Raw genomic sequence first — 12520 nt, forward strand, 5'->3', positions numbered from 1 at the left:
TTAGATGTAGAGATTTTATCGCACGCTTCGTGACGAAAAATCGTACGCGATTATCCTAGGCAATAATCGCCATAAAATTATCGTATCATAATGTTTACATTCAGGCAAGAACTAATATCTCGCCTACGATTATGTCATACGAGATTCGCAAGCAACTTAATCGCCTCCTCGACTGTTTACACAGAGAAATATGTAGTAAGGAGATTCTTGTGTAAACACGATCTCGTATGACATTTTTTCAAGTTCATACGATTATCGTACAAATCGGTTCGAACCGTTTTGAGTGCGAGAATCGCCATTCGAGTTCAGTGATTATTGCGGTATGACTATAAAACATATCGAAATGATATGTTTTATAGTCATACCGCAATAATCACTCAATATGAATCTTCAAATTTATTTGCACTGTTTAAAAATATACATTTAAAAATTTTTTTTTCAAATTTTATAACATTCTTAACCCAAATTTTTTTTTCGCTCTCGTTTCGTTAATTCTTGTCTTAAAAAAGCAGTGATAATCAAAACACCCCCGTGCACTGCACTCGAGAAATGGCTGGCACAGAAACTCGAAATACGATTTGCTTTCGAGTTCTGTTTACACAGAGACGTTCAATATTCAAAGGCGAGGCGATTATCGCTCATGTGGAAGGGCGATACTCGCGAATGTTTCGACGAGGAAATATTTTTTATATTCTTTCGATAATCGTATCTTCGAGACGAGAAACTCTCTCCATCTAAATGGGCCTTAAATCTATATTTTTTTTGCGACTAGGGGTTCGATTCGGAACCTTATGATAACTCGGTTGTCGACTGATTTCTTTTCATTTTTACTCACAACACCCGAATGGAACGTCAAACTGTCATTCGAAAGCGAGCCAAAATGACGTCACACTAGTATGATTATTCGAATTCTCGACCGGCAAAGGCTACAAACGTTATTCAGAACACACATCGAATGAAAGTTACTGACCGTCCTATTGTTTACAAAACAAGGATGTAATCAAATCAATTTCATTAATTTATTTTAATGCAAGACTAATGCATTCCTAAATTTGAGGCCTTTAAAGACTTAAAAATCTATTTCTCGTCCTATTAAAATGTCGTAGAGTTCTGAATCGGGGTCCAGAACCGACTAAATAGTGACTTTTATCTGGCTAGTCAAATTTCAGAAACTCGACCATAGTCACGCTGGAACAAGGCACGCATCCGAGCGCACTCGGATATCGGCATTCAATCAACACGTTACTAGGCGTCAAACTAGTCATCCGAGTGCTCTCGCTCCGAGTGTACTCGTATAGTGAAAACCCAGCTTCACGTGTTTACATAATTACGAGTATAGGAGTAACGTCTGAGTGGACTGGGCCCAGCGTACTCGTATAGTGAAAACCCGGCTTATCTCCACTATACAAATCTGGATAAGTTACTTTTAAACTGGAGCGATGGCATTTTATAGCTTTGATTGAGGCATTACTTTATTGCGGCGCTTTATTTTTTTTCTACAATATTACTTTTTTTTATAATACTAAGTGACGGGACGGACAAGTCGTGCGCCTGGTGGTAAGCGACACGCCTGTCTATAACAGTTGCAGTGCCACTCAGAGCTTTAAATCGCAAAGATCTTCCGTCACCCTGAGATGTAAGTTGACAAGTCCCATGTGTCTGTAATTTCATCAGCACTCTTACCCTTCCAAACCGGAACGCAGTAATGCTCACATTACTGCTTGGCAGCAGAATTAGGTAAAGTAGCAGTACTTACCTAGACGAACTCTTTTACAAGGCGCTCTTCTGCTACTTTAAATGACAATAATGTACACATAATTATTTTATATTTGGACGAAATTTTCATCTATCATTTTATACATAAAAATTGTATATTTACAATAATATTGTAGAAAAAAAATTTAATGTGGATTACACCACTATTGAGCTTATAGCCTGATTTATGTTTGGAGTGTTTGTGCGAGTGTTTTGTTCATATTGTTGCCAGAACAAAAATTGCGCAACAAATCCATACGTTCACGCAGTGTCATTTACCGACAAATACAAATTATTTTCAAATCTTTATTTACAATATAACACAGTGCATTAAAACATCAGCATCACTATATACAAATTTTAATTCCAGAACACAATTATAATTATTTAAATTTAACACATTCACTAACACACTTATTCAAGTTAGAAATATCCTCATGTTTCAATTTGCATACGAAAATGCATAACAACCCGACAGCACAGTCCATTGGTGTGATTCTTGCTTATCGGGATGTATGCTCATGAACTCGGTAGTCGAGTTCTCTACGCGATGCGCCATTACCGTTAGGTCGTTGTGGTGGATTAAGGTTTGAAGGAGACTCGTGTTCAGCAGTGGCATTTAATATAGTACAATTATAGCAGTGATATTGTAATAGACGAAGTGACTTATAGGGTCCTATAAAAAAAAATATTTAAGTACAGTCAACATCGAAACGAACCTACTAAATTCACCAAAAACATCTGCACTTTAGGCAAATACATCTTTATCTCAATTGCTCGTATGGTATCTACACTTGTTTGAAACTTAAACGTGTTGTAATGTGGTTCATTATTATTAAGTGTGCAGATGTGTTTTAAATTGTCACCACTCGGCTTTAGCCGGTCCGGAAAAGTTTTATGTCCGTGCAATAAGGTTGCTAATAGATTGACAGTTAATGCGTGAAGTCGTTATCAACTTCATGCAGTCATCATGCACAGTGGCGAATTTGCTCTAATGCCCAGTAGGTCCTGGCCTAGGGCGGCCAATCGTGATAAAAAATTCACTGATTATAACAAGAAATAACTCAAAGTACCTAAATATCCTAAAGACTCACGCACATTATGGCGGGCCGCACCGCACCGCATCGGATAACAATAATCTCCTACATTACTTTCGTACATTTTATGTATAAAGTATAGTCATGTATAAATATCTATAATGTAATGTCACCACATCACTACATATTATAACTACCGCGTCTGTCTTCTGTCTGTCTGATCGCGATAAACTCAAAAACTATTTCATGCGGTTTCCACCAATAGACAGTGACATTCATTATGTAGTCTACCAGTATACGATAAGTGCTGAGAATGGTGCGGCTGGTACCCTCTGGTTGTCAAGACTGCAAATCCGCCACTAGTCATGCAGCCGCTGCATGAAGTTGGATACGACTTCACGCATTAATTGCAAACATGCAGTTAATTTGTCAGCCTTAGAGCGAAAAGCCACAACCGACACGCATAGCACCTTTTAGGCTCTTATTGCAAACATGTAAAGCTTGTTTTGACTAAAGACCTAGCAGACTCTCCTAATTTGATACTACTAAAATAAGACCTTATAGAGTCACTCGTATTACACCAAGGCAGAGATTACAGATCTCCACATAATAAATGACGTACAAATATTGTTTGGTAGAAGGTAGTGTTGAGGGCTGCTGAAGAAATTAGCTAATTGAAACTCACCAATATGGCGACGGTCCAAATGCAATTCAACCTTCAATCTTTTTTAAACCAGTCACAAGATTTCTCACACACAAAACTGACACATGAACATCACAGGAACGTCACCATAAAGTTGTTCTTAGACAAAACATCAAGAATTTGTTGGCACTGCTTTGTACAGTCTTAACCTCGACTCCGATAACGCAGCCAGCAAAGTATCCCCATTTAATTGCACTGACGTCACATCTAACGCCGGTTCTGCAGCTGGTAACGACATGGTCCTGGCCCCTTCTAAACCATGCAGATATAACGCCGAGTCACTTTCAGAATGAGACGCTACCCAGGATGATCCAGGCGCTTTGACCCAGGACGCACGTGACATTAAGGAAGAACGGACTGATCCAAAAAAGGTTTGCTCCGTTTCAGCTATAACTTCACCACTTGGCACTGACGCTTTTAATTTACACAGGGCCAGTCGTGATCGTTCCCCAGCCGAACTTGGTCTACACGAAATTAAAGCTCTGTGGGTTTCACTATCGTAACTTAACGACATGAAGGGGCCTTCAATTGGTAAAGCCCTAGGCTCCCATTGTCTCATATTTGCTACCCATAGCCAGCAGGAATTTAATTGACAGGAAAGAAGTCCATACTCTGTCGAACAGAGAGACACAACAGGGGATGTATCGGTAGGTGCGAAAAGTCGAAGGACGTGAGTGTTTGTGTTTCTTACGTCGTATTGGTGAATGACACCACCAACTCCTCCGACGTAAAACTCGTTGCCGCGACGAAAATCCCAAGAGCAAGACCACAGAGGAAACCCAGTCTGCGCTGTTACACTCAAGATCCCTCTTTCGACTATTTTCGCTGTACTATCCAAGCCGACGCTCAAAAGCAAGTCTCTGGGTTGCGAGTACGTGATATCCCTAATAGGTCTTTGATGTAAATGAACAAACTGCCCCAGCTTATAGTCGACACAACTAACTTTCCGTATACCGTAACCAGGAAAAAGGTTATTACTGCTTTTTTGCGATACATAGAGCTCGTAAGTTTGACAATTGTACGTCATAACTCTGCATCCTCCATCTTTGAAGACTTCCAAGTTCTTTTCCAAGGCGAACCTCCAAGATTTCCTTACTGGCTGTTCTTTTGGACCTTGGTTTTTCATTAACGTACTACGCAAAATTTCTAACTGCATTACACAAGCTCTATGTGCAATTCTCGATTTCTGTAATTCAAGTTCCACCCTACTTTTTTCAGATTGTACTTGCTCCATTTGCTTCTGCAAAGCTGTTATTTGAGAAGTATCAGCTGCTACCAATCTTCTTGCATAAATATGTCTAATGTCCCTCATTGTAGTTTTCGATTTACATGTTGGACAAGATCTTTCTTTACTACTTTGAGCTTTTAACCATCGCTCAACGCATTGTAAACCGAAGAGATGTCCGCATTTTAAAGCTACAAGTCTATGATCTCCAGAATTTCCCCAAGAGTCTAAACATATAGGACATGTTTCACCATCTAAGTCGTCATTTGATTTTGTACTTAGTTTTCTTACTTTAGCTGGCGGTTCGTCAACAACCTCTGGTCTTTCTCGACGCAATTCGGCATCAGGCAATGAGATAACACTATTAGAATCCTCGCTAGAAGCTTCATAGTTATTTATAGAAATGGGCCTGGAATTATCCGAATCATGTCGCGAGTTTTCTGAATCAGGTCTGGAATGTTCTGAACTTGGACGTGAATTATTTGAACTAGGCCCGGAGTTTACTGAATTAGGTCTCGAATTTACTGAACTAGGTCTAGAGTTGTCGATTGGTAAAGGGATGGTGTTACTGCTGTCGTCGGTGGACGTTGAGTAATTGCTGTTGTCGTTTACCACCATGACTACACTTTCTTGGTTAACTCCCTGGGGGTACAGTTCTATGTCTTGTTGCTGGAATGGATTTATCTCAATGACCTGTGCAAGAAAGCAAAATAAATATAATGTATTAAGTCCTGAAGTTCTCATATTTCTACACGTTGAAAATGAAACTATTAAAAATCCAGCCCTCTTTATTATAACTATTAACGTAATCGAAATTGAGTTGGTAACATAATCATCTGGGATCAGTGAAATGTGATGTACAACCCTAAGCGTTTTTTAGTTTCAATTTTATTGTTAGGAATCTATACAACTTCAAATGGCTTTGGTTGATTCTGCATAACAGTGAAAGTGTTGTATTAATCATTTTGGAAAAAAAAAATAAAATAAAATTGGGGATATACACTCATTACTATACGATGTGAAAACACGATTCGTAAAAACTTTTTACGATAGAAAAAAACAAACTGACCTCGAAATTTTACAACAAAACCGCTGTATTCAATAGCAGACTTTTTTTTTATATCAACTGAACCAAATAGTAAACGTATAGTATACGATATACAAATGTCTTTCATAATATTTTTTGACTGCCCTAAATTACAGTGTTCCCTATATGACATCTTCCCTCCCTCTATCCCTCGTCCTACTTCCTCTCTCACCCAAAAACATATCATATTCTTTTTAAATTTATACATATAAATCATATTAAACTTTAAATATTATTAATGTATTACACTATATTTAATATGTATACATGTTTCTAACGACTTGCGTCGTCTACTTTCGTTTGTAAAAAAAATAATTCTGAAATGAAGCTAGTGTCACAGCCGCTCGACTCCAGCAAAATGGACTTTATTAGTACGGGAAAAATAAGAATTCAGCGCAATTACATTTTTCAACGATGTTAACAGTGACTAAAATGCACTTGCGTTAGTTATGATAAGGAGGGCAAAATATTAGCAAGAAAATATCTGGCAACCGGTACTATCTCAATTTTGACAACTTTTTATATAGCATCTGGTTTATTCAATAAAAATACGTAGTTTTCAAATATTTTTATTACACGTGTCATTAAAAACAATGGAATTTCTTGCAACGCTGCGGAGTATGAAGTAGTATAAAATGGTATTAAAAAAGTGAAATCTTTAGAAAATTGAGATGGTACCGGTTGCCAGTTCACAGTCGATATGTAACTTCACTTTTTGCCCCATGGATGGGTTGCAGGGACCTACTTGTGCTACCTTTATAGGAAAGTCAGCAAACTGTTAGGGTTGCCAAATCTTCGCTAACAAACTGTTTTCACCATGCATTATTTTTATATCTGTGATTTTTTATAAATATTGTTTTTAATAGGGTCTGTAACACTTGGGTGTCAATGCTGACCTTGTGATGTCAGTCCCTGTGGATTGTTCTACTCATCGAGTATATAACCAGAAATAGAGACGAAATAAGGGTCATCATCCCTGGTAATTCATCAGGTAAATGGGCCTTATATCACTTTTAAATATCAAATCTTGTTTGCACTGAAATCACAAATTAGAAAGCTGAAATAGTACAGCGTCAACAACTGACCTGTGTGTACGTCTCCATATGTTCCAAAAATATTCTGTATTTATTGTAATAAAGATAACATCTCTAACTATAGGGCTGTTCCATTCGGTGGCATGGGAAAAACAGCAAAACATCTAATTACAAAAGAAACTGAATCACAATTAATCGGTAATTAAATATTAAATATGTAATTTTTCAATTTTCGTCTATTATAGCAAAGCTTAAGTTAAACTAGTCGATTTGAAGTGAATCAATTGACGACTCCCGTCAATTGTTTGGAATTCGGGCTGGCCAATCGGAGCGCAGTTGTCACAGTAATGATATGGCAGAATAGTCTTCAAACAAATTAAATGACATTTCGTCTCTATTTCTGGTTATAATACTCGATGATTTACTCTATCGCCTCGTAGATATGGAGAGGGAGCGCAGAGCGTTGGCCGTACGTTGTAATATGTTGTCACGCAGGTTTGCGCGTTGTGAGGGTAATGTCAAAGCCACCCTTTTCAGGGCGTTTTGTCAGACCTTCTATACGTGCAGCCTGTGGACAAATTACACTAAAGCGACGGGCAATGCCCTGCGTGTCCAATACAATAATGGTCTTAAGATGCTATTGGGGCTGCCACGATTTTGCAGCGCATCAGGTATGTTCGCGGACGCGCGTATTGATAGCTTCAGCGCGATTATTCGGAAGAGAACTGCCTCCCTGATGCGTCGCGTGCGTGGCAGTTCCAATAGCCTAGTTCGTTTGATCTGGGAGAACCCTGTCAGTGAATTGTGGAAGCACTGGAACTCAGTCCACATGGGTTCCAGGGGTTTAATTTATAAGTTACTGTAATATTTCGCAAATTTCGTACTAACATAGGTTGTAAGAATTTTTTTGTAACTAACACTAATATGGACTATGTCTGAAATAAACTTTTTGAATTGAATTGAATTGAATAGTAGTGAGAATCAAGACCTCACTTACAAGTCCAACGGGTCTCTCAGCTTATTTAACTCCCTAACCTGCCATATATCCTCTAATTGAAATTGGCTTCTTACAGCCACACAAGCTCGACTATATTACTAGCATCATAAACAACAACTTTTGTTCCTTGATTTTTAATAATTCACCAGATTTTACTTCGTACAAAAATAAAAATATTTAAATAGCTCGCTCTAAGTGGTGATAGTATACCAACTTTTACACCACTACACGTACGATAATAACTTTTTTTTATAAAAAAGAACCGACCTCAAAACTTCGAGGAATTACATTATATTTGTCAAGTTTTATTGGAATCGGTTAAAAGAAATAACGCGAAACCGAATAAGTACATTCCCTGGTATGCCACCCTTAGAGGTGGAATATTTTCTTCAAAATTAATTGGGACCAATACTGAGGTACCCTCTTTCCAACAAAAAAATAATCATCAAAATCGTTTCACAAATGCCTAGTTATCTCGTAACATAAGTAAATATCAATCCGTTGCAAAACGCAGTACCGGGGGTGGGGTCGTCGAGGAAGACACTTGAACGTTTGGACTTACTATCTTACCACCCAGTACAGATCTAAGAAATGTTGAATAGTACAACAAAAAAATTAAAAGACTTTATTTCTCGTTTTATTGTTTTGTAAAACTGAACAAAACTTGTTGTTTATGATGATACTACAATAGTTCTGCGAGGCTGTTAGTATTTTATGAATAAACCTGTATAAAGTGGATCACAATGCAGCAATGCGACTCAGTTCTCTGGTGTCCATATATATATACGTATTTTTATGCCTATCGCAGGTATCAGTATTGGGAGCAGGTATTGGGAGACCAAATAAGGTTTAATATTAAAACTCACTAGTCAGGAAATTCAAAAGCCGGATATATATTAATTAGATAGTGCCGTGAAAGACTTAATGCAAAGCACCAGCAAAATACTCAAGTCTTTGTGTCACGTATCACAGCGATAGCTACTTTTGTGTGAGTAAACTCAAAAGGCAAGAGCTTCGCACTCTAACTGCCGCCCTAACGGGTCATGGTCCATACAATAAACACCTTTTCAATTTAGGTATCACAGACAGCCCTCTGCAGAGCGTATATGGAGGGGGAGGAAACGGCTGCGCACATCTTACTACAGTGCTCCAGCATGGCCAACTACAGGGCGAAGTACCTTGGAGTGCCGCGGTCTTGCTTGGGTGGCACGAGTAGGACCCTGCCCCCACCACACGCAAAATAGACGTCTTGACGTGGAGTTGCGGACACCAGCCCGTTACACCAAGCACCAAGTTTAGTGTGAGAAGAGCTTAAATGAAAAATAACAATACCTCTAGGCCATCAGATTCTGCTCCATTATCATCCAAGATGTCAGGGCTGCCAGGAGACACAGGAATGTGGATCTGGCTTACGCTGTCTTGGGATGACCCAGGCATGGGCTCCATGGTGAGTTTGTACAGTTACCCACCTGTACAGAGATACCTTTACTTAGTGGCATTAATGTTAATATAGAATAACAGTATGGTTATGGACTGCATTGCAACTGTTAAGCTAGGTACTCACTAACAAGCTGTAACCGTTGCATGTTATGCTACCAAAAATCATAGTGCGTATGTCGACACCTTCCACATAAGTTAAAATATAATTTTTTGCTTTTTAACTTAAATATATCCTTTTTACGTATATTACAGGTTCCATGTTTGAAAGTAAACAACTCTAAGTGCTATCATTACTTTTAAATATGGAACTGGTAATGTAAATAAAAAAAGGATATAATTTAAGTTAAAAAGAAAAAAAATGAATTGGGGGTTAATACTGTCCAGGGGGTGCTACCTTATTAAAAAAAATTTAATTATCTATATAGATCATTGACTTACAATTATATGGACGTCGGGTCCCCGCTAAAAAGTGTCCGCACTTGTAAGGCGCTAAAATCGTATACAGAGCGCCACACTCCGCTTTAGTCTTCATTTGTTCTACTGACAGCGCGATACTGCGATGACATTACAATTTAAATTTCGAATAGGTTGACTTGGGACATTTTTTTCGTGGTTTTTGTATTAGACCCGTCGTCCATTTATTTGCAAGTCAATGATATAGATAGATATTTTATATAAACTCCACTACATGTATATAATAATTAAGTTAACACATATGTTTTAAATTATTTTTTTGTGGTGGTGGGCGTAGAATTTTTTCATCTTGCCTAAGTAGGTGGTGAGTCAAGGAGTTTGAGAACCTATGGTGTATGCCCTCATCACTAGAAGATTATATAATATAGAGATGAATATTAGATAGATAGGCTACCCCTGTTTACTTTCGTGCTTAGGAACTCATTTAAGGTCCCAATAAGAAAGATTTGGTTATGTTTGCAAAAAATCGTAATATAGAGTTCTTAAGTTTTCGCGATTGTTACACATAGGAAATGAAACTATTTTTCCGGATTTAAATCGCGTATATTTGGTTTTTCAAACAAACCCACCAAACCAAACAAAAAACGTAATAGCAAGGCTTTTTGATTAAAAAAATTAGGTAAATTCCATTTTTTAAAACTAGCAATGACATGTGTATTTCTCAGAGCCCATATAGATCCCAAAGCTCTAAATTAAGCGTGTCCATTTGCTACATTATTAACTTTTGGGAATGCAATAAAGTATCAGAGTATTGAAATTTTGCGATAGTAATCGGTAGTTTCGATTCCACATTTTGTCGTGTAGTCAAAGTTTAATTCGTCAATGTAGTGATTATTTGTACACGTCGATGTATTAATCGCCTTGTATTAAGTTTACGACGTGATTTTGAGTGAAAAAAGAACTATAAATATTAAAACTATAATGGAGACAAAAGCTTACCGTGAAAGAGGCGAAAATTCAATAATTATCTGTCATATTTTACGCACAATTAATTTACAATAAATTGTTACACATCCGAAAATGAAATAAAGTTGTTGCTCAAAGAATGAAATTGCGAGTTTTCTTTTAATTATTGCATAAACAAATTGAAAACTGTTAATTTGCAGCTGTCAAAATTTGAGTAAAAAATGCTGTGCTTTTGACCAATGCTAGACGTGTATCCGAACACAGGAACGTTCCAAAATACATATACTAAAGCAGCCGACGTTAAAATTGACCTGTAATTTCTTAAAACTCCTATCTCAATACAGTTGTAGTTTTTAAGCAAATTTGACATGCATTGAAAGCATTTCAAGACAAACTTAGGCAAGACTAAATAAAATTATAGTGAATTTTATTTGTAAAAGCTTCGGTTAATGAAAATAAAATGTGATGATTGATGTGATTTTTGAACAAACATTCTTTTATTTCTTTTAGTTGGTACAAGTGGTATTTATTTATAGTTTTGTTCTGTTGGCAGCAGTGACGGAATTGCGAGAGACAAGTAAGCACAACGGGTTGCTCTCGTTCCGATTTTCCAACATAAATCACACGACGAGCTTGAATAGTGACTTAATCGTGTAAAAATATTAATAAGTGTTAGTTTAATATGTTCTACATACAATATATGATGACGTGACTGTGCTGTGATTTGTGAAAATCGTGAATTACAACTTGACATAAATTGTTGTTTAAATGGCGGTCCATAGGAAGAAGAGGGATATGTTTCAATGAAAATCATCAAGATTACTTGTTGTAGTGTGCTGTGATGCTCATAGTGACTGGTTAGTACTCGTCAAAAACCTACGTACAACATAAAAATGCTCAGTTATGTCTATTACAATAAGTACATTTTTTTGAACATCGTTGGTTATTTACTCTGAAAAAAGTTCCGAAAATTTTCGAAAACATTGCATAAAACTTCCTTTCTAGAGCATGTATGAGCGGTAAAAGGGTAAGTGTTGCTTAATCGAAGTCTTGCTCCGAGTAATGTTGACATTCGAGTTGCAATAGCTTCAAAATGTCGCAAAGTCTTATCTGGGTCAACTTGGTACGGGGTCAGATGCGCGCGCAGTGACGTCACGCCCCCGCACCCTGCCCCGCCGCTGGCCTGAAACCGCGCCCCCAAAACTGAAAAAAAGTTCCCTTTCAGTAATTTATATAGGATGCCTTGTAAATGGAGGACATGAAAGTTGCTCTTAAAAGAACATGAACTCTTATAATAACTTGAAACATTTTATGTTGTTAATTATGAGAGCATGTATCCTGAGTAACTAAATTGTACAGTTTCTCATGAAATTGTTATCAAGAAACAAACTTTTGAATAGTAAGAATTCTATCATTGACATGTTTTTTTAATAAAATCAAACAATTTACAAAAAGTTAAAATTTGTGAGGAATTCCTCACTTTTCGTGTTTTTGTTTGTTTATTTTTGTTGTTTTGTGTTTTTTATTAATATGCAATTACTTGAGTAGAGCCTTGGTTTTGTTTTTTCTTCTTATACTAAAACACCAAATTTTATGTAAATTCCTTCATTTGAATATTTTTTCAATATATAATCTGTGCAGAAATTTTATGATACCTGTGTATTTCTCGCTATTTGAATTTGTATTCTTTTGAGAAATTAATATCTTTAACCGTAAACCATCCATTCCTGACATGTAAATGAAGTCTTATTTGGATGTATTTTTTTAACACCCAGTATAAACTTAACAAATATAAATCTTAAGCTCCTTTTATTTTGGCTGTAGTACTGTAGTAAGGGACAAAGCATGCCCTGAATTCCTGT

At 37.0% G+C, this 12520-nt stretch overlaps 1 protein-coding gene across 1 annotated transcript; it reads right to left on the reverse strand.

Moving 5' to 3' along the window:
* Positions 1 to 1938: 1938 nt before the first annotated feature.
* LOC113234465 (E3 ubiquitin-protein ligase RFWD3-like) lies at positions 1939 to 10706 on the reverse strand. The gene is made up of 3 exons (XM_026469786.1): positions 10692 to 10706; positions 9171 to 9307; positions 1939 to 5413 (listed from the first exon to the last, which is right to left on the reverse strand). The coding sequence occupies exons 2-3, from the start codon at positions 9282 to 9284 to the stop codon at positions 3608 to 3610; spliced, it is 1920 nt and encodes a 639-aa protein (XP_026325571.1). The 5' UTR covers positions 9285 to 9307; positions 10692 to 10706; the 3' UTR covers positions 1939 to 3607.
* Positions 10707 to 12520: the final 1814 nt, after the last annotated feature.

This window comes from Hyposmocoma kahamanoa, unplaced genomic scaffold (genome assembly GCF_003589595.1).
Source record: "Hyposmocoma kahamanoa isolate Upper Pololo Valley unplaced genomic scaffold, ASM358959v1 84, whole genome shotgun sequence".
NCBI classification, from domain to species: domain Eukaryota; kingdom Metazoa; phylum Arthropoda; class Insecta; order Lepidoptera; family Cosmopterigidae; genus Hyposmocoma; species Hyposmocoma kahamanoa.

Bases quoted from the DNA above. Each gene is read 5' to 3' on its own strand.
- LOC113234465 (XM_026469786.1), bottom strand. From the start codon at position 9,284: ATGGAGCCCATGCCTGGGTCATCCCAAGACAGCGTAAGCCAGATCCAC. The intron at 5,414-9,170 runs GTATTGTTATTT...TTTCTTGCACAG, and splicing joins CAGAATCTGATGGCCTAGAG to GTCATTGAGATAAATCCATT.